Genomic DNA, 20,095 nt, shown 5'->3' with positions numbered 1-20,095 from the left:
TTTGGTTTTCCACACAGGGACTGAATGGCAAAGAATATGTACTTCAATTTTTACCTAACAAACTCTAGACAGCTGGTGAGTTCTACTGGCATGCACATTTAATCTTTTCCTTGTCTCCTAAGATGGTGATCAGAGCCCATAGAACAAACATATTTTGGGATTCACAGTCTCTTTGCGTCCTATGGTGACAGTCTACAACTCTAATATCCTGATTGTATATAAATCGGATTCTCAGGAGTTTGATATACTTTATAATCATTCCTAATTTATCTTCAGAGCTGTGGGTAAGGAGCACACAGAATTATTCTTATTGGGTCACTGGGGAAAACAAATTCCCAAGAAGTTAAGTGACTTGCTGAAGGTCACTAATCATTAGGTGTAGACAATCTTTCCTTTCTAAAATTTTGGTTGTTTTCACTGAGAAAGAGAGACTTTTACAAAGTACATTAAGTCAGCTTAACATCAAGGGAATGTCTACATTTTGCTTTAAAGTTCCTGTTCAGAAGTATAAAGGCATAAAGCACTTGGATCTCAAAAAAAAAAAAAAAATCTGTCATTGTCACTAAAGTATTTTCTTTCCCTACTGTAGACTTTATATCCTCCCTGCTCAAGCTGTGGTCCTTGAACCAGCAGCATCAGCGTCACCAGAAAGCTTGTTAAAAGGGTAAAATCTCAGCCTCCTGTTTCAGAGATGCTGAACCAGATTCTGCGTTTTAACAAGCTCCCAGCTGACTCTGCACAGTAAGGTTGGAGCAGCCCTGCTCTGGAAGACAACATCGTTTACAGACCCAGTGGGTACTCTAACCTACAACTCTGCGCTCCGACTATGGACCTGTAAGGAAATGGACTTGAGCTGTACGGGGATTTGGGCTCTGACTTCCTACCCCCCACGTCCCTGCACACACCCACTCCTCTATGTTACCTAGGTCAGTGACAGTGTCCCTGCTTTGGGACAGCTGCAGCTCCTCAGCCTCAGACTCTGAGTCCTGCCGTGATAACTTGCTGCTCTTTAAGCTGCCGACCCGGCGAATGCTGGACAAGGAACCCCCCTTCTTCACCTGGAAACTGCGGGTTCCTTTAATCTGGAGCAGGCGGGAACCTCCTATCCTGATCTTCCTGCTGGGAACTGTATTAAAAGAATAAAATAGGGCTTTTTCCCCCTTAGTTCTCCCCAGCAAGCGTCAGAGCCAAGCTCTCCCCAACTTTGTCACTGAACAACCTCTTCTCTGCTGGTCTGGACAAGGAGCTTCTCCCAAGGGCCCAGCCAGGCAGCTCTGTTGGACAGGCAGGAGGCTGGGTCCACCAGGAAGGGCTGGTGCAGCTTCTTTCTTGGACACACAGCTCATCGGTGCTGGGAACAACCTGCTCTCTCTCTCTGGCCCAGAATTCACAAGCATGAGCGTGCCCTCACCACGGAGTCCTCCAGGACTGTTAGCATGTTCACATAGCATCATTGCTTGATTTCACAGAACCATCAGTCACGTGTTTTTGTCTTTTGAAATGGGACAGGCAGATTTATGTGAGCTTGGGAAACCCCATCATGGGAAACACTTTCATTTGGGAATACCTCAATAAGAAATAAAAACAACAGTTGCTTCACTCTCCAACAATCAGCAGTGGGGTCCGCTCGGCTCCTCAGCAAAGGCACTAAAGGATCTGTTTTCAGTGGGGTGCTTTGGGTGAACACGAGTGTGAAATGGTTCCATTTTCAATGCGCCTAGTGATTGCTCCTCTCAGTCAAAAGGTTGGGTGAGATATGAGTCCAAAGGTTGCAACACCCTGTGTCAACTTTACAGTCTACATATACCAAGAAGAACATGCATTACTCCTCTTTAGTGTTCTGGAAGAAATAGTCATCAGTGAGGAAAATTAAAGTGTAAAAGAAACACGTTCAGCTAGAAACCTACTTTTTAATCAAAAGCATTCTTATTTCCCATAGTCATATCCACACCTCCTTCCTTTTCCTCTGAAGATCTGGGATTGTCACATATTGATACTGTAAGGGTGATTCTGAAAGTTCAGGGCTTCAAGTGATACTCAGAAAGGGGCTGTTTTTTTTTAAGTTTTCGTTCTTAAGACATAAACAAGATTTCTTACTAATTATGCAAGATACAGCTATTAATATTTTAGTCCCAATCAGGAAGATTGCATTTTAGTCTCAAGTTTCTCACCCACAGGAGAGTTAGTCTGTGACTGTGATAGAAGATTGTACCGCTCCATAAAATGTTAATTAAGTATACATTTTTAGTGACATTTAAAGGAGCCTGGAAGATATCCTTTGATATCATGTGAAATGTTGAATCATGTGAAATGTTTAATCTCTAATTTATACCCATGATTGAGAAAGACTAAAATTATCACCACTCAGCTGGCAATGGCTTCATGGAGCTCCCTGAACACATCTGGATAGAATTGCACATCCAGACAGAAGTTCTTGCAGCACAGTTGAATACATTCCACAAAGACCATAATGCTCAATTTTAGTAATAGCACAAACTCATCCACTGTATTTTTCAGTATTATTTTTAGGCACAATTGAGACTTTATGACTTATCTGAAATGCATTTGAAACAGAATATAGTTATTTTTAAAGACTATTAATACAATTATGTCAAAATAGACTGGGAAGTAGATAAAAAGATTAAAGAAAGAATTTAAAAATTTTACAGAGGCACACTTTGTCATTCTTTGATTTCATGATATTTTTCTGCTTACAAATATAGTACAGTAACCCCAATTTAATATGACGCAAAAAAATTTAACTTTGAGAACCCTATTCTACTACCAAAGATAATTGGAAATCTCATATAACTCTGAAAAAATAATATTCAGAATTATGGCATTGGTTATTTACAAAGGACATAATAGTTAGGATTCAGATTTGGTAAAGTACATCCATGACAATGAGAACTAATATTAAAGAAACAAATTCATCTATATTGGATAAAACATTACTTTTCCCTTTTCTCTAACACCACATTATATCTATTAGCAAGTCCTGTTGATGCAACACTTCCAAATATAGGATTTTGAAAGTCCCATCACCTATTCCCTGGATGAATATAACCAACAAACTATACTCTCTTATCCCTACTCCTACAGTTTGAATCATCTTTTAAATACATAATCACAAATACAAATATCATATCACTTTTCTGGTCAAAATCTCCCAACAACTACCCAACACATTTAAATAGAATTAAATTTCTAACCATATTTACAGACCCTATTTATTTGACCTTTGCTCAACCCCATCTTTTAACACTCTTCCTCCAACTCATTCTATTGCAACCACCTTGCCCTTCTTCACATGTTCCCACGTTCCTGCATCAGAGCCTTGTTCTCACTGTTATCTCTGTTTGGAAGACTTTCCTCTCAGCCCTTAGCATGACTGGATTCTTCACATCATGCAAGTCTCAGCTCGATGTCACTTGTGACTAGAATCCCTCCTACTCCAGGTCACTACCAATTCTCTGACTCTAACCTGATTTCCTCATACTATTTATCTCTACTTGAAAGTCCAGAATTTAATGTTATTCATTATTAGCTAACCTAAACTAAAATATACATGGGAAATTTTCCCTGTTTATTGCTGTATTCTAGGAACCTGTAATAGTGCCTGGTATACAGCAGATGTTCAGTACATGATTATTGAAGAGTCACACACGTCTTGGTATCTGTATTCTGGAAAGCCAATCTTAGTTTGTATCTGGAATATGGATAAAATGATATCAGATCTTGCTTGAAGATTTTAGTTAAGACATTTTTCATTCTAAGGATGATTTCATATTAGTTTTCCTTTGTAGAATCCCAACTGTCCTCAGGTTGTTTATTTCAAGAACTGACATTTTTAGATGTTATACAAACAGATGGTATGAAACTTTAAATAAAATTTTAATAATCTGAGTTAGCAGGGTCCCTGCGATCCCCATTTTCACATCGGCTTTAGCATCTGGTATCAGCTTGTTAAAAGGAATTAAGGAGTATTTAGGAATCTTTGAGAAGTTTCTTGCCAACTGGTAAAGGACATTTTATGAATATGTTCTCATTTTATTTATACTTCTAGCTTTCTGCTCTTAATTTATTAAATAGCTTCATATGATCCCATAGCCATTCTATGAGAAGAAAAATGCTTGTGCATTTGAACATTAAAGGCAATTTACATAAATGATTATCAGGAAATTAGTGTTCTTAAAAATTAATCTGAGGTTTTATTTCTTAAAATGATATAGAATTTCCTCTGCTGAAATGTAACCATGTCAGTATTAATGCTTTTGCTTCAACTACTTCAAATAATAACTAGCATAATAATTTTGAGTGGGGAAAAAGTCCCTGTGGGGTATGTTTAAAATATGTAAGTTTCACAAAAACAGAATCACAGATATAGAGAACAGACTGGTAGTTTCCCAGGGAGAAGGAGTCAGGGGAGGGATGGAATGAGAGGCTGGGGTTAGCAGATGTAAACTTTTATATATCCAATGGATAAACACCAAGGTCTTTGCATACCACAGAGAACTATATTCAATATTCAATAAACCATAATGGAAAAGAATATAAAAAAGAATATATATATATATGTCTAACTAAACCACTTTGCTATATAGTAGAAACACAACATTGTAAAGCAACTAGACTTCAGTTTTTAAAAAGTGATAAAAAAGATGGAAGTTTCTCATCATATGCAGTCCACTTTGTCAGAAGTAGAAGTATTTGAACAAACCTTGACTTGATACTTCTTATTATCAGAAATTGATAAAACTTGGCTAATTCTTCCTGCAACATGGCTTCTGTTCACCATAAATTCAACACAATATATTTACATTTTTAAATGTTGTGACAACACTCTGATCTTGAAATATTAAAAGGGTTTTTTTTTTTTCAGAATATATCCACTCTTTACAAAGTTTTAAATATTTTAAATATGTTGTGTTTTCTTTATTTAGGGCTATACTTTTCCAGATTTTTTTAATTGTAGGTTATTACAAGATGCTGGGTATACATCCCTATGCTATACAGTACATCCTTGTTTTTTATTTTATATATAGTAGTATCTGCTCCTGCCCCACCCCCTGCTATCCTCTTTGGCAGCCACAAGTTTGGTTTCTATGTGAGTTTATTTCTGTTTTGTAAAAAAATTCATCTCTATCATATTTTAAAATTCCACATATAAGTGATACTTTCAGAGTCAGATACGACTGAGCAACTGAACTGAACTGAACTGACCTATGATATTTGTCTTTCTCTATCTTCACTTAATATGTTAATATCTAGGTCTGTCCATGTTGCTACAAATAGCATTATTTCATTCTCTTTTATGACTAATATTCAATTGTATGTATATGTATGTGTATATACACACCACATCTTCTTTATCCATTCATTTGTCAATAGACATTTACATTACTTCCATATCTTGGCTATTGTAAATAGTGCTGCAGTGAACACTGGGGTGCATGTATCTTTTCTAATTAGTTTTCTCCAGATTTATGTCCAGGAATGGAATTGCTGGATCATATGGTAACTATTTTCAGTTTTTAATGACCCTCCATATGGTTCTTCATGGTGGCTCTACCAATTTTCTGGAGAAAACCCACTCCAGTGTTCTTGCCTGGAGAATCCCAGGGACGGGGGAGCCCGGTGGGCTGCCGTCTATGGGGTCACACAGAGTCAGACACGACTGAAGCGACTTAGCAGCATCAGCAGCAGCACCACTTTTCATTCCAACCAACAATGTAGGAAGGTTCTTTTTTCTCCACACTCTCTCCAGTGTTTATTATCTGTAAACTTTTAATGATGACCATTCTGATTCACATGAGGTGATACCTCATTGCAGTTTTGATTTGCATTTCTCAAGTAATTAGTGACATTGAACATCTTTCTATGTGCCTGTTGGCCAGGTCTTCTTTGGCGAAACGTCTGTTTAGGTCTTCTGTAGGGATATTTCTTTTGAGAATCATGTATTCCTTGAACTACCAAAAACTTACGGAGTCACTGACTATAGAAAATATACCAGTGGAGAAAACTGTCTTTGACTCTTTTTACAAATATGCTGATATTCATTTAATGGAAATTTGTTAGAAAAACACTGAAGGGCAATAAAATTTAAGAAATACAAAAATCAGAGAAGTTAACAGTTTAAAGGAGGCTTTAAAGAGCACCTTGAAATTCTGCAATCTTTAACTCATATTTAGGATTTTCTGCATGGGTTCTGATCTATATGCTCATAATATACATTAAAAAAACCCAATGATGATTATTTATTATTTCTTAATTAGAGACTGTGTCCTTATTGAGTTTAAGTTTTACTTGCATTGTTCATTTAAGTTAAAGTGAAAGTCACTCAGTCGTGTCCGACTCTTTGCGACCTCATGGAATTCTCCAGGCCAGAGTACTGGAGTGGGTAGCCTTTCCCTTCTCCAGGGAATTTTCCCAACCCAGGGACTGAACCCAGGTCTCCTGCATTGCAGGCAGATTCTTTACCCAATGAGCCATTAGGGAAGCCCAAGAATACTGGTGTGGGTAGCCCATCCCTTCTCCAGGGGATCTTCCCGACACAGGGATTGGACTGGGGTTACCTGCATTGCAGGCGGATTCTTTAACAACTGAACTATCGGGGAAGCCCATTGTTCATTTAAAGCTCTCAACATTACAATGTAGTAGGTATTAATAATCTAATTTTACAGAGAAGAAAATTGGCTTAGCAGCTAAACTTGGACAAGGTCACATAATTAGTTACTCTATTTCACCATTTTAAGATGCACCTTTTTTTTTCCTAACATTTGAACATCTCTGAAATTGAGATTTGGCTTACAATTGATGCCATCTTAAGATATCACTAGAGCCAGGTGGTACTTGTGACACATTTGCTATTGCTTGTGTTCATGTGAATATCTAAAGTACCAGCAACAAAACACCAGCAACAAAATGTACAAAATGGGTCCCAGTGTCTTTTAAGTCTCAGGAGCCGAATGATAGTTGGGTGAAGGAGTGGGTGAGGTGGTAAGTCATGTGTGATCGGCAACATTCCTGAGACAGGAATTGAAGGTAGGCTAGCTTCATACAACTGCACACTGGCTTATGTAACAAGCACCAATAGCTTTATAGATTCATTTAAGAAATGATGTATTACTAACATTCTGATGACACAGAAGACATTATCATACGTAAAAACATAGTGACAATTTTGAGTTAAAAAGTGATTAAGAATTTGAACTCTGAATTGAAGATAGTTTAGGAAAACTAATTAGTTTACTTTCCTGCAGAGAGAATCACATGGACTGGTAATAAAAATTTACATCTAATTACATCTGAAAGTCTTCTTTCAATAAGAAGTTTAAAAATTAATTGATAAGTAAGCATTGTGTAAGAGCTGAAAGGGGAGTATTTTTCCTTTGTTATGGTATATAAACTAATAGTTCATTTTACAACTAGTGGCACCCTATATTCAATGGGCTATGGAGAGATGCTGAGCTAGAATTAGAACCTCTCTGATTGCAGAGTTCAACTCCTAACTAGCATGATTGCGTAGTTGAGTGAACACTGTTAGTGCTGTATGGAGCCAACAATTTGGATTTCTTTCAGTGCACAATTCTGCAGTTTAGACCCAGACCAGATATCCCTTGAGAAACCCGGAAACATGAATTAATTTTTGCTTTATCCATACCTTTCTTCTCTTCAACACCTGCATCTGATTTGAGGGTGTGGCTACTACTGTGAAGGGAATCTTTTGAGTCTTCATTTTCATCCAGGACTCCAGCAAAGCTGATCTTCCTTTCATATCTGTGCCGGTCTAATTCAGGGTCCAAACGAAGTCTGCAGCTCTCCAAGTCCTGCAATGTCAGTGGGGAGCATGTGAATGATGGCATCTCCCCAGCACTGCCTTGGTCTTCTGGCAAACCTCACTCCATTTTGAGTAGCACACACAGCATTTAAATAGCCAATTCCCATCTACCTTATACCAGTTTCAGACCGCGGCCATGAAAACATTATCGGCCATGAAAACATTTTCCTTAATCCACAGGTTAAGGATTCAATTGCAAGCCCAGGTTGTTACCTGTGCTTCTGACCAACTGGTTACAAATTGAAGGTTCCAACAACACCCCTCCTCAGTTCAGTTAATTTGCTAGAGGTGGTAACAGAACCTAGAGAAATATTTTGCTGACTAGATCACTGGTTTATCATTAAAAAAATGTATAGTCAGCAATAGTTAGATGGAAGTAATGCAGAGGGCAAGGAATGGGGTGAGGGTAACCAAGCTTCAAAGTCATTCAAGGGCACTGATCTCCCAGTCGTCACATGTTCACCAACCGGAAGCTCTCTGAACCCTGTCCTTTTGAGTTTTTATGGAGGTTTCATTAAATTGGCATGATTGATTAAATCATTGTCACCTAGAGGTGAGGGTAGTGGGACTGAAATTTTCATTTTTCTAATCACTTGGTGACCAGCTGATCCTTAGGTAATCTAGAAGCATACCACAGGTCACCTCATTAAGACACCTTGGTCACCCTCCTTAAGAAATTCCAAGGGTTTTAGGAACCCTGCACCAGAAATACAGATGAAGACCAAACATATATTTTTTTTATTACAAATCATCATATCATAGAACAGAAACAGAAAACAAATACCAAGGTGATGTTGGAATTCAGTCCTAAGGATTAAGTAAAATTTGCTCAGCAAACAGGTAGGAAAAGGCAGTTCTGGCTTAAGAAACCTCATGTATGATGGCCAGAGGCACAAAACAATATCAGACAATGGGAGAATCTCTCCTTCTCTTTTAGGAAGACTTCAAATATAAGAGGGGTTCCTTTACCATCCACTTATGAACAGAATGATCCCATAGCCAAAAGTAGGGAATGGAAGTATTTAGTAGGAGTTCAATCTGTGAGGTGAGCATGGACATTTGATTTGTTCGATGAATGGAGACTCGCTCATGCTGAAGATCATAGTTAATCATTCATCTATAAAACACTTTCAGACCTGATAAATGAAAAATATATAAAATGCTAACCTTATTTTTATACAGTGATTTTTTCTAATTATGACACAATAAGTCCTTAGATTCAAGTAGCTTGAAAAACAAAAGATAGTTTGAAAAACCCAGTTTGTACCAAGAGTAGAACCTTAAGCTTTTAACTGTTGTTAATAAATGAAAGTTTTAGACTCTATAGTTTCTTTTCCCTTTGAATTAAGAATAGAATTTATACTTTGGTACTCAGAAAATTGTATCAAATCTAGAAAAAAGAAGGAACCACATGGAGTCTATTTAACATTGTCAAAAGATGTTCTAGGAATATAATGGCTCCTCTGAAATTAATCCTTCTTAGGAAAAAGAAAACAACCTAACTACTTTCCAGTTTGGCAGCTAAATTTAATTAGATAAGCTTCTTAGTTGGGACAAAAAGTAATAACAATTTTGATTCTCTAAAGTAGTCATTTCTTCCAACTTCTTGTATCTACTAGTCAAAACCCTACTTATCTTTCCAAGTATATCTTTCATATATGATCTCTTTCAGGAATGTCCTTCAGATTTCTCCCATGTCTGTGGCCAGCGTTGGCCCTCTGCTCCTTTCTTGTGTGTTGCCCATGTGTTGGTTCTCCTGTTACAGCATATTCACCTCTGCATCACCCTCACTCCCACCTCTGCACCCTTTACACCACCCTGTCTCATAGCCTTACTCTCAGATATTCATATCTACTTTTCAAATATGAATGTGAATTGTGTTTTGCTTCTTTCTGATCAGGCTTCCCTGGTGGCTCGGCTGGTAAAGAATCTGCCCGCAATGTGGGAGACCTGGGTTCAATCCCTCACTTGGGAAGATACCCTGGATAAGGGAAAGGCTACCCACTCCAGTATTCTGCCCTGGAGAATTCCATGGACTGTACAGTCCATGGGGTCGCAAAGAGTTGGACAGGACTGAGCGGCTTTCACTCTGATCGTTTAACTTTAGAAGCATTTGAGATCCAGTGGTGTATTCTTTTTAATGTGATTTGTTAAATCCCATTGGTACAATTGGTACAGTTTCTAGCACAATCTTGTACAAAAGCATTCAACATGTTGTTTTCCCTAATGAGTGAATATAGATGTAAAGAGACTTCTTTACAGTCTTTTTCTTTGTTATTAAGGATCATCTTGGCATCCGATGGGAATTAATTTAATTCCATGCTGCTTGGTCATCAGTTATTGGTTTTACCAACTCAACAGGGAAACATTTTAATAGATCTGCAGTTTTATAGACAAAACTCTAAAAAAAATGTTGTGTTTTCACGTTCGGAAGTTAATCATTGCTTGAAGAAAAATGGATTATTATGCTTTCTTAGATGATAAATCTTGTAAAAGTGCTGCTTTTTTTCCTTTTCTAGATATTCTTTATGAGTATGGTTTACAAAAAGAGAGAATAAAAATGCTACCAGAAGTCATTTTTGGGGGAGAAAAAAATATACTAAGTTCCATCTAGGGATGTAGATGGAAAAAATTGGTTAAGTTGGTAAAAATATTTTTTTAGCTGCTATTAATTTTCCTTTTCACTTACCTCCACTCCCCACTATCCAGTGAGTGACCTCCTGAGATTGCCTAGCTCTATCAAATTAAATTTTATTTATTGTATTTTAGGCTCTTTTGCCTTTTCGTCCTCATGTGCACTAGGTAATGTCCGACTCTTTCCAACCCCATGGACTGTAACCTGCCAGGCTCCTCTGTTCATAGGATTCTCCAGGCAAAAATACTGGAGAGGGTTGCCATGTCTTCCTCCAGGGGATCCTCCCAACCCAAGGATCGAACTTGCATCCCTATGTCTCCTGCTTTGTAAGGCAGATTCTTTACCACTAATACCACCTGGGAAGCCCCTTTCTCTTGCACACTTCAGATATAACCAGGACTTTTTTTAAACAAACAAATAATTCCAGGGAAATGATCTTATGACATTTCTATCAGAAAGACTTTCTTGGTAGAACGTTTATGTTCCCTATCTTTTCCCCTCCTCAAGTCTCAGATCCTAGAATATAGTTTCTAATGTGACTATTTTTCTAGGTTATACTTTTATTATTCTGTACATTCAGGTAGCTATTTATTTTTACTGCTGTTAAAAATGTTACTGAATTAATAAAATATCCCCCAAACCTATAAATACTCTTACAGCAAGTGTGTTGTTAAAACTTTAGAATATTTCATTTTAATAGTATTTATGCTTAGCCTGCTAGATTTACTGTTTTATGCAACTTCTTAAAAAACCTATTTAAAGCATTTATAGCTTCTGTGTTAGTAAAATGGTTTTATGATACTGTTGTTTTCTGTAATAGTTAAAAATGTGATTTGAGTTTTCTTTATCATCAACAATAGTTACATAGATTAAACATGAGCTCTTTCTTGTTTTCCAAAGGTCATATCCCCCCAAAATTTATGAACCTATACTTGACAATAAAAGTTATAGTTCAATGAATACAAGATTTATGAGACCTAGTTAAAGGCAATGAAAAATTTCCTCTTATTGATTGAATAACTGCAGCCTCTGTTTTAGTTTAATTTTTTGGCACTTTCCGCTAGACAGCCAGTTGATTATACAGTCATTTTTTAAAGATTTAATTAATTTTCTTAAAAAGGAAATTTGTTACAATAATAAGGAACATTATAGCTTTATAGTGTTGAAAGAAAGAACAAAAATAACTGAATCAAACTTAAAGATTCTTATCTTTTCTAAATCACTATAAGTCAAAATGGTGACCTTTAAAAATCTGAAAATTTGGATTTCCCTGGCGGTCCAGTGGCTAAGACACCATAAACCCAGCACAGGGGGCCCAAGTTCAATCCCTGGTCAGGGAACTAGATCCCACATGCTATATGTAACTAAGGGTTTGATTGCCACACCTAAAGATCCTGCATGCTGTAACTAAGACCTGGCACAGCCAAATAAATATTAAAAAATAAATTAAAAATGAAAATCTGAAAATTTAACAGATATGTTTCTGAGCTTTTATGAAAATGTCAGTATAATTTGAATATTGATATGAATAACACTCACAGAGGCCTACAGATTAACCTTGACTTTATACATGCTTAAGTGGCTGACTTACTTGATTTTTAAGAGTAGTCTCAATATAATAGTGAAGGTGACAATTCAGAAAAATAAAGGTTCAGAATAACATGAAATTAAATAAGGTCTGTAGGAGGAACTCCATTTCATAGTATTTAAATGGTGCAGTTTCACAGTCCAGATGTGGACACATTTCTCTTGAAAACATATTTTACCTACAAAGAGTTCCATTTTATATTTTAGAGTGTGAGAAAATGGGCTGTGCAGACACTGGAAATCAGAGTTAGAGGAACAACTCAGGAATACCAGAACACTGACTTTTTGGTTCCATTCCTCATGCCAACCTCCAACCCCCCAGGACTGCAGTAGGGTCTTGCTCATACTGAGTTTGGTCAAAACAGCAGGAGAGTTGGCGCCCTATAAAATTCACCTAAATGGAAGCACATAGATTTGTTAGTACTGTAACAGTTTCTCTTGTAGTGTAAATTTTGTGTAAAGGGGAGAAAAAAAAGAATTTGTCTGGTTCCTCAGCTCTGGTCGGGTAAGGCCTATGATAAAAGAACCACTGGAAACACAGTGCCCGTTAGAGAACAAAGAGCCAAGAAAATCGGCTCTGAGATGGGCCTCTGTCCAAAGTGCTTTGTGATGACTCCTGGCTTTTGCTAGAATTTGTATCTTAAGTTAAAAAAAATCAGGCCCTGATGGCATACAAGTGTGTCTGTATGTATGCCTACCTGTGTGTCTTTGTGTTTCTGTGCACATGTGTGTGTATGCATGTGCGTGTGTGTGTGTGTGTGTGTGTGTGTGCATGCACACATGGTCTTTTTCTGCTTATCTGTATCCATAAGAAATGCTTCAGGAATAAAATATTTGTTCAGAGACATTTACATGCTAAAGACTTGAGTCTTTTCATTCATAATTTAAATGAGAAAATTCACTGGAAGCACATAAATTTATGAATTGTTGGTATGATTTTTTCAGTAGTCATGTATGGATGTGAGAGTTGGACTACAAAGAAAGCTGAGCACCAAAGAATTGATGCTTTTGAACCGTGGTGTTGGAGAAGACTCTTGAGAGTCCCTTGGATATCCAACCAGTCCATCCTAAAGGAAGTCAGTCCTAAACATTCATTGGAAGGACTTATGCTGAAGCTGAAACTCCAATACTTTGACCACCTGATGCAAGGAACTGACTCACTAGAAAAGACCCTGATGCTGGGAAAGATTGAAGGTGGGAGAAGGGGACGACAGAGGATGAGATGGTTAGATGGCATCACTGAATCAATGGACATGAGTTTGAGTAAGCTCTGGAAGTTGGTGATGGACAGGGAAGCATGGCATCCATGGGGTTGCAAAGAGTCGGACACGACTGAGCAATTGAACTGAACTGAGTATGAAAAAAACAAACCTATCAGTGATTTCTGGAAAATGCTGGCTATAAAACTCCTCATAGTTTGTGGAATAAAGGAGTGTGGAAAGGTTCTTAGACATTCCTAGGTTAACTGATAATGATCAATTAGACATTACCCAGTGGTGCAGTCTGTTGTGATTTTAAGGTCAATTTTCAGTTTTTTAATAGATAAAAAGAGATTTTCTTTTTATATATGAAAATCCCGTGGTTGAATTTTTAAACTATATGATACATTTGTTCATTGGATATTTGAGGAAATTGTGACTACTGAAAACCAAGCAACCTGGCTGGACTCTCCAAGTAGCCTCATTATTAATAAGCTTCACTAACCATCAGAGGCTCAGTGCGTGGTCTGGGCAGACATGAAAAGGTCTCTCGCAGGAAGGTGGTAATCTCCAGGAGAAGTTGGCAGGCTGCCATCTTCAAGGCAAAGGGGCAGCCACATTTAGAGGGGTTCACAGTACCTATGGAAGGAAAGAGTTCTTTCATAAGCAAACAACCAATAAAAAATTCAGAGGCACAGTTCGATGGACATAGCTACACATGTGTAAAATCAAATTGTATATGAGAATGTTACCTATCCATGTGCAAAATGAAACTGTAAATGAGGATGTCACCTGTATATGTTCAATTTACCTGGTCCCTTTAGCATAATCTATACATCACAATACACCTCTTTTCCCTTCCATTTTGCAATTCTATAACAAATACCTCAGTATCAAAATGTCAATCAGTAAGAATTATTTTCCTCAAGGCATTATAGAGAAACAAAATGCAGCTCCACTAGGCTGGAAAGCCTTTTAATGAAAAGAAAAACAGAAAGCAGCCTTGCCAGATTTTTACGTACCTATATGATCAGATTTATACACGATATAGGCCCGTGAATAGATTTGGAACTACAAAAGTCTTGTCGGCTCACTTTGTAAGAGATGTCTATCTTAATGTTCATTCTTAGGGCAGTGAAGTTGTTTCGGCTTTAGCCCACATGTGTTTCCGTAGCATAAACAAGACTTATTTACTTGGTCACCCATGTTATACAGTTTATACAAGCTAGCCTGTCATATTAATGAATAGCTATACTAGAATATGCAAATATTCTCCTTTGCTTTGAATAATACCAGTCTCTGAATGAGTTAAATGTTGTATCCACCATAGACCAAAAAATGGATTTTGTTATAAAGGCAGATAATGGCCAAGGCAACACTATAGAGATGTAAATCCTCAGGATTAGATCTCAGATACATGACATCACAAATAATGGAGAAATATATTGATTACTTATCAATGTTCAGAAAAGAAGACAAAGACATGTCTCCCATAGAAGAAAATAGTTTGAATGAATCAACTTATCAAGCAATAACTATATCATTACATATTAACCTTCCTAAAATATCTTTAAATAGCTCTAAAATATTTCCTGTGTATTTGGCTTTCATAATTGATATAATATATAATCATGGCTTATATTGATAGTAGGTAGAATTATGGTCTTTCTGAAGATATCTGGCTATTGCTTCCCCATGAAAACCATTATATTTTCTACAGAGGTAATATGTGGCTGGGGACATTGCCTCTTATTAAGAATGAAAAAAAGCTGTTTACAATAGACAGGCAGGACATGGAAGCAACTTATATGTCCATCGGCAGACAAATGGATAAGAAAGCTGTGGTACATATACACAGTGGAATATTACTCAGTTTTAAAAAGAATGCATTTGAATCAGTTCTAGTGAGGTGGATGAAACTGGAGCCTATTATACAGAGCAAAGTAAGTCAGAAAGAAAAACACCAATACAGTATATTAATGCATATATATGGAATTTAGAAAGATGGTAACAATAACCCTATATGTGAGACAGCAAAAGAGACACAGATGTAAAGAACAGACTTTTGGACTCTGTGGAAGAAGGCAACTGTGGGATGATTTGAAAGAATAGCATTGAAACATGTATATTATCATATGTGAAATAGATCGCCAGTCCAGGTTCAACGCATGAGACAGGGTGCTCAGGGCTGGTGCACTGGGATGACCCTGAGGGATGGGATGGGGAGGGAGGTGGGAGGGAAGTTCAGGATGGGGAACGCATGTACACCCGTGGCTGATTCATGTGAATGTATGGCAAAACCCACCACAATATTGTAGTCATTAGCCTTAAATTAAAATAAATAAAAAATTTAAAATGATACTAAAAAAAAAAGAATGAAAAAGACAAACTCCTCTATTGTTTCCAGACTGATACTTGCTTATCCCATAATTTTTAAAATGCAAACTGAGCTATGTATTGACTTGAAAGTGGAACTAAAGAAGACATTCCAATCTTATATTCAGTGAATGAATGCTCTAGAGTCTACATGACTCTTGAACTTGCCTAGATGTGCAACTGTTTTTTAAAACAAAATTGAACACTAGTTATTTAGTATAAACTTCTGGATCTGTGCTTGTAATCCTAAGGATATCATCTAGATTCTTCTTGTCAGTCCCATAGACAATGAGCTTGGTCTTAGTCCAGGCTTTCTCATAAGTATCATCTGAAATATTCTGTTACAGGGAACAATTACTGACTTACAAATAGTCTCACCAAAAAACTGTTATACCAAGCATACCATATTGCCAGTAATACTTATGCGGTCTCATGGAGATGCGAGACCATTTTTGCCTATGAAGCTACTTCCATCTAATATGGCTTTGGCTTCTCTCTGTTCTGAAGGACCCCTAGGAGATCCAGGGCAGTTTGGGGATGTCTCCTGGCAGGCCTAAACTAGATTCTGTGGTTGCTGGATTATCCTCAAGTCCTATTACAAATCAGACCCAATTTTGTGAGTCATTCTAGGATAACCTAGACTCTTGTGAACTTGAGGGAATCTTTGGGAACAACTTTCATCATTAGGTTAAAAGACTAACATCAGAATTTGGTGTTTTGTCAATGGCTAAATCAAGAAGATTTTCTTTGATTTGAAGGAAATGGCAACCCACTCCAGCGTTCTTGCCTGGAGAATCCCAGGGACGGAGGAGCCTGGTAGGCTGCCGTCTATGGGGTCGCACAGAGTTGGACACGACTGAAGTGACTTAGCAGCAGCAGCAGCAGCATCAGAGGAAGAGCAAAATGATGGTAAAAGGCAAAAAAAATGGGTTTGTAAGTAGAAGACAATATGTATTTTTTGATTATTATTTAGTTCTGTCTAATATTACATTCTAGCCATCCTTTTATATTTCATGTCTTTAAAGATGAAGTAGGTTTGGCATCACTTAACTAAGGATAATCCTTAAGACATCATCAGGGAATCTGCATTTCAAATCACTAGGGTAGGTTAAAAGGAAGAGACCTCAATGTCTTCATCAGTTAATGATACTCATTCCAAAACCATATTGGAATTTGCTACTCCATAAAAAACAGTGGTACACATACTCACAAGCTTGTATGGTATAGAACACACATATGCACAAAATGGTGTTAAGAAAGATGTTCAGGAATCTCTTTGTCTCTATTCTTCTATGATGGGACTCAATTATACTTTTAATAAATAAGTACAGTAAATTAAACATTCATAGTTCTAATAATCTGAACCTTAAAATTTGAATTTCATGTTAAATATGATAATAAACTATGATTAAGTATTTTAATAGTTTAGTGATTTGAGAAGCTTTTCGTGTTTAATTTCATTTGGTCTAGCCCTTTTTTATATCTTCAAGAGTAATAAAAAAAACACAAAACCTGACCAAATCCTTTTCTGGAACAGCACTTTTCCACAACTTCCTTTTCTCATGGAGGACCAAAACTGACCTTGACATTTACAATATTAGGATTCAGAGACTGCAAAGCAATGACTGTTTCATATGGCCTACAGCTCTTTGCTCCTGTCTATAGTCTTCTCCTCTGGTTCCTGCCCTCACTTTGTGGGTTTTATGCACATGCTCACATCCATGCACAGGGAATAGGGGAGAAGGTGCAGTGGAAGACATGGGAAGGTGGTAAGAATGTGAAAGAGGAAAGAGAAATATTACGTGCTCCTAAAGCAGAGATTCTTACAAGCAGGGGTTCTTGTAGTAAAGGGAGTCTCCTTACTGTCATCTAAAAAGTCTTCCTCCTCATCCTCCTTTCTCAGTCTCCTCTTGGTCTCCTCATCATAAATGAGACCCAGCAGGTTGGCTGGACTCTCACTTTCCCCATGACACAGCTCATTCAACCGGACGCCGATTGCCTACCATGAACAGAAAAAAAATGAAACAGCATGAGGTATATGTCAGACTATAAAAGAGGCTCTCACATTACAGAGGTCGTCAGCAATCAATTCATGGGGATTGTTTTCAGCATAAGTTTCCTCTGTTTGCCATAGTGTTGTTACCACCACATTTCCCAACATGGGAATCCAGAGAAGGAAGGCACTAATGCTGTCTCCAAGGTCACTGAGCCTAAAGACTTATAGGAACTGGAATGGTATTTATTCTCACACAAAACTTTTTCTGAAAGTATTTTTATTTCCTCAAAAGTCATTTATTTTATAGATCTCACATAAGGAAGTATGCAGTTGTATTTTCTTTTAACCATTTTTATTTATTTAAAAAGCTTTTTTTTTTTTGGCCACGCCACATGGCACATGGGATCTTAGTTCTCCAGTTCAGTTCAGTTGCTCAGTCGTGTCTGACTCTTTGCAACCCCATGGACTGCAGCATGCCATTGCCTCCCTGTCCATGACCAACTCTCAAAGCTTGCTCAAACTCATGTCCATCGAGTCAGTGATGCCATCCAACCATCTCATCCTCTGTTGTCGCCTTCTCCTACTGCCTTCAATCTTTTCCAGCATCAGGGCTTTTCCTATGAGTCAGTTCTTCACATCAGGTGGCCAAAGTATTAAAGTTTCAGCTTCAGCATCAGTCCTTCTAATGAATATTCAGGACTGATTTCCTTTAGGATGGACTGGTTAGATCTCTTGCAGTCCAAGGGACTCTCAAGGGTCTTCTACAACACAACAGTTCAAAAGCATCAATTCTTCAGTGCTCAGCTTTCTTTATGGTCCAACTCTCACACCCATACATGACTACTGGAAAAACCATAGCTTTGACTAGACGGACCTTTGTTGGTAAAATATGCTGTCTAGGTTGGTCACAGCTTTTCTTCCAAGGAGCAAGAGCCTTTTAATTTCATGGCTGGAGTCACCATCTGCAGTGATTTTGGAGCCCCCAAAATAAAGTCTCTCGCTGTTTCCATTTCCCCACCTAACCCATGTTTCTTGCATTGGAAGTGCAGAGTGTTAACCACTAGACCATCAGGGAAGTCCTATACAGTTGTTTTTAATGGAGGATTTTGCTGCAGGAAAAAATAAGAAGTCACATTTCCTCAGAATGTTTCTGATCATGCAATTTTATGAGGATAGCAGTGTCATGCTAATGAGTTTGGAGGCTGGCATGACTTCTAGAACTGCAATTTTATTTGTATCTTTCATCATATATGCAATCAATGATTTTCTTATAGACTTTGTTTCCCCCTCATGATACGCTATGGATTAGAAAGAAATATTAACTATTCTTTTGAAATATTAGCTATTCTTTTGATAGTGTACTGAACATCAACATTAGAAACATGACTTTTACCTCAACACATAAACAACATTGGCTTTGATAAGGTATTCACAAAACCAATGCTTGCTATCTGTTCTTTGGAGTCATCATGTACTAACATCTGATTTTAAAAAGATAATTCCCCCCCCCCAAAAGAGACAAAATATGCTATCTCTAATTCCTTTCACATTTCAGTTACATGTTGTATAGAATAAAAGAAGAGAATAGGAAAGAGAGTCAAAAAGATAAAATGAGCACTGAACTTGGTCTGACAGTTTGATTACTCTGTGCATTGGTAAGAACAAAATTCCAGCTAGGTTTCTTCTTTCCTTCTGCATCATCCTTTTCAAATATTTAGAAAAACAACTAAATTCTGGGCATGCAAGAGATTAGATTTGCTGTTGGATAGTTACAAAAATATGTCCGTGTGTGCATGCTCATGCTGTCACATCTGACACTTAGCGATCCAACGGACAATAGCCTGTCAGGCTCCTCTGTCAATGGAACTTTCCAGGTCAGAATACTGGAGCAGGTTGCCATTTCCTACTTCAGGGAATCTTCCTGACCCAGGGACTGAACCCACATTTCCTGTGTCTCCTGCATTGGCAGGTGGATTCCTTACCACTGAACCACTTGGGAAGCTCAAAAGATACGTCTGCTGCTGCTGCTGCTAAGTCGCTTCAGTTGTGTCCAACTCTGTGTGACCCCATAGACAGCAGCCCAACAAGCTCCCCTGTCCCTGGGATTCTCCAGGCAACAACACTGGAGTGGGTTGCCATTTCCCTCTCCAATGCATGAAAGTGAAAAGTGAAAGTGAAGTTGCTCAGTCATGTCCGACTCTCCGCAACTTCATGGACTGCAGCCCACCAGGCTCCTCCATCCATGGGATTTTCCAGGCAAGAGTACTGGAGTGGAGTGCCATCGCCTTCTCTGAAAAGACATGTCTAGAGCTCTTCAAATAAAAACACACGTTGTTTGAACATCTTGGTTATTTGAAAACAAAGGGGTCTCCTTAAACTCTGGAATTGAGGAGTAACAAAAACCACATCAAGACAAAAGAAATGCAGCTTGGTTGCTAACTTGAGAAGTTCTAAGCAAACAA

At 37.8% G+C, this 20,095-nt stretch overlaps 1 protein-coding gene across 1 annotated transcript in view; it reads right to left on the bottom strand.

Moving 5' to 3' along the window:
• The window catches only part of UNC80 (unc-80 homolog, NALCN channel complex subunit), a 209,402-nt gene that overhangs the window by 91,252 nt on the left and 98,055 nt on the right, over window positions 1–20,095 (bottom strand). Inside the window, exons 24-27 of the mRNA XM_052662586.1 lie at window positions 17,501–17,636; window positions 13,767–13,900; window positions 7,664–7,829; window positions 923–1,126 (exon numbers count right to left, since the gene is read on the bottom strand). Of these exons, the coding sequence (XP_052518546.1) occupies window positions 923–1,126; window positions 7,664–7,829; window positions 13,767–13,900; window positions 17,501–17,636 (640 nt within the window). The remainder of the gene's footprint in view (window positions 1–922; window positions 1,127–7,663; window positions 7,830–13,766; window positions 13,901–17,500; window positions 17,637–20,095) is intronic.

This window comes from Budorcas taxicolor, chromosome 2 (assembly GCF_023091745.1).
Source record: "Budorcas taxicolor isolate Tak-1 chromosome 2, Takin1.1, whole genome shotgun sequence".
Classification (NCBI taxonomy): domain Eukaryota; kingdom Metazoa; phylum Chordata; class Mammalia; order Artiodactyla; family Bovidae; genus Budorcas; species Budorcas taxicolor.
The sequence above is the reverse complement of the archived record's forward strand: the minus strand, read 5'-3'. Positions and strand labels throughout refer to the sequence as shown.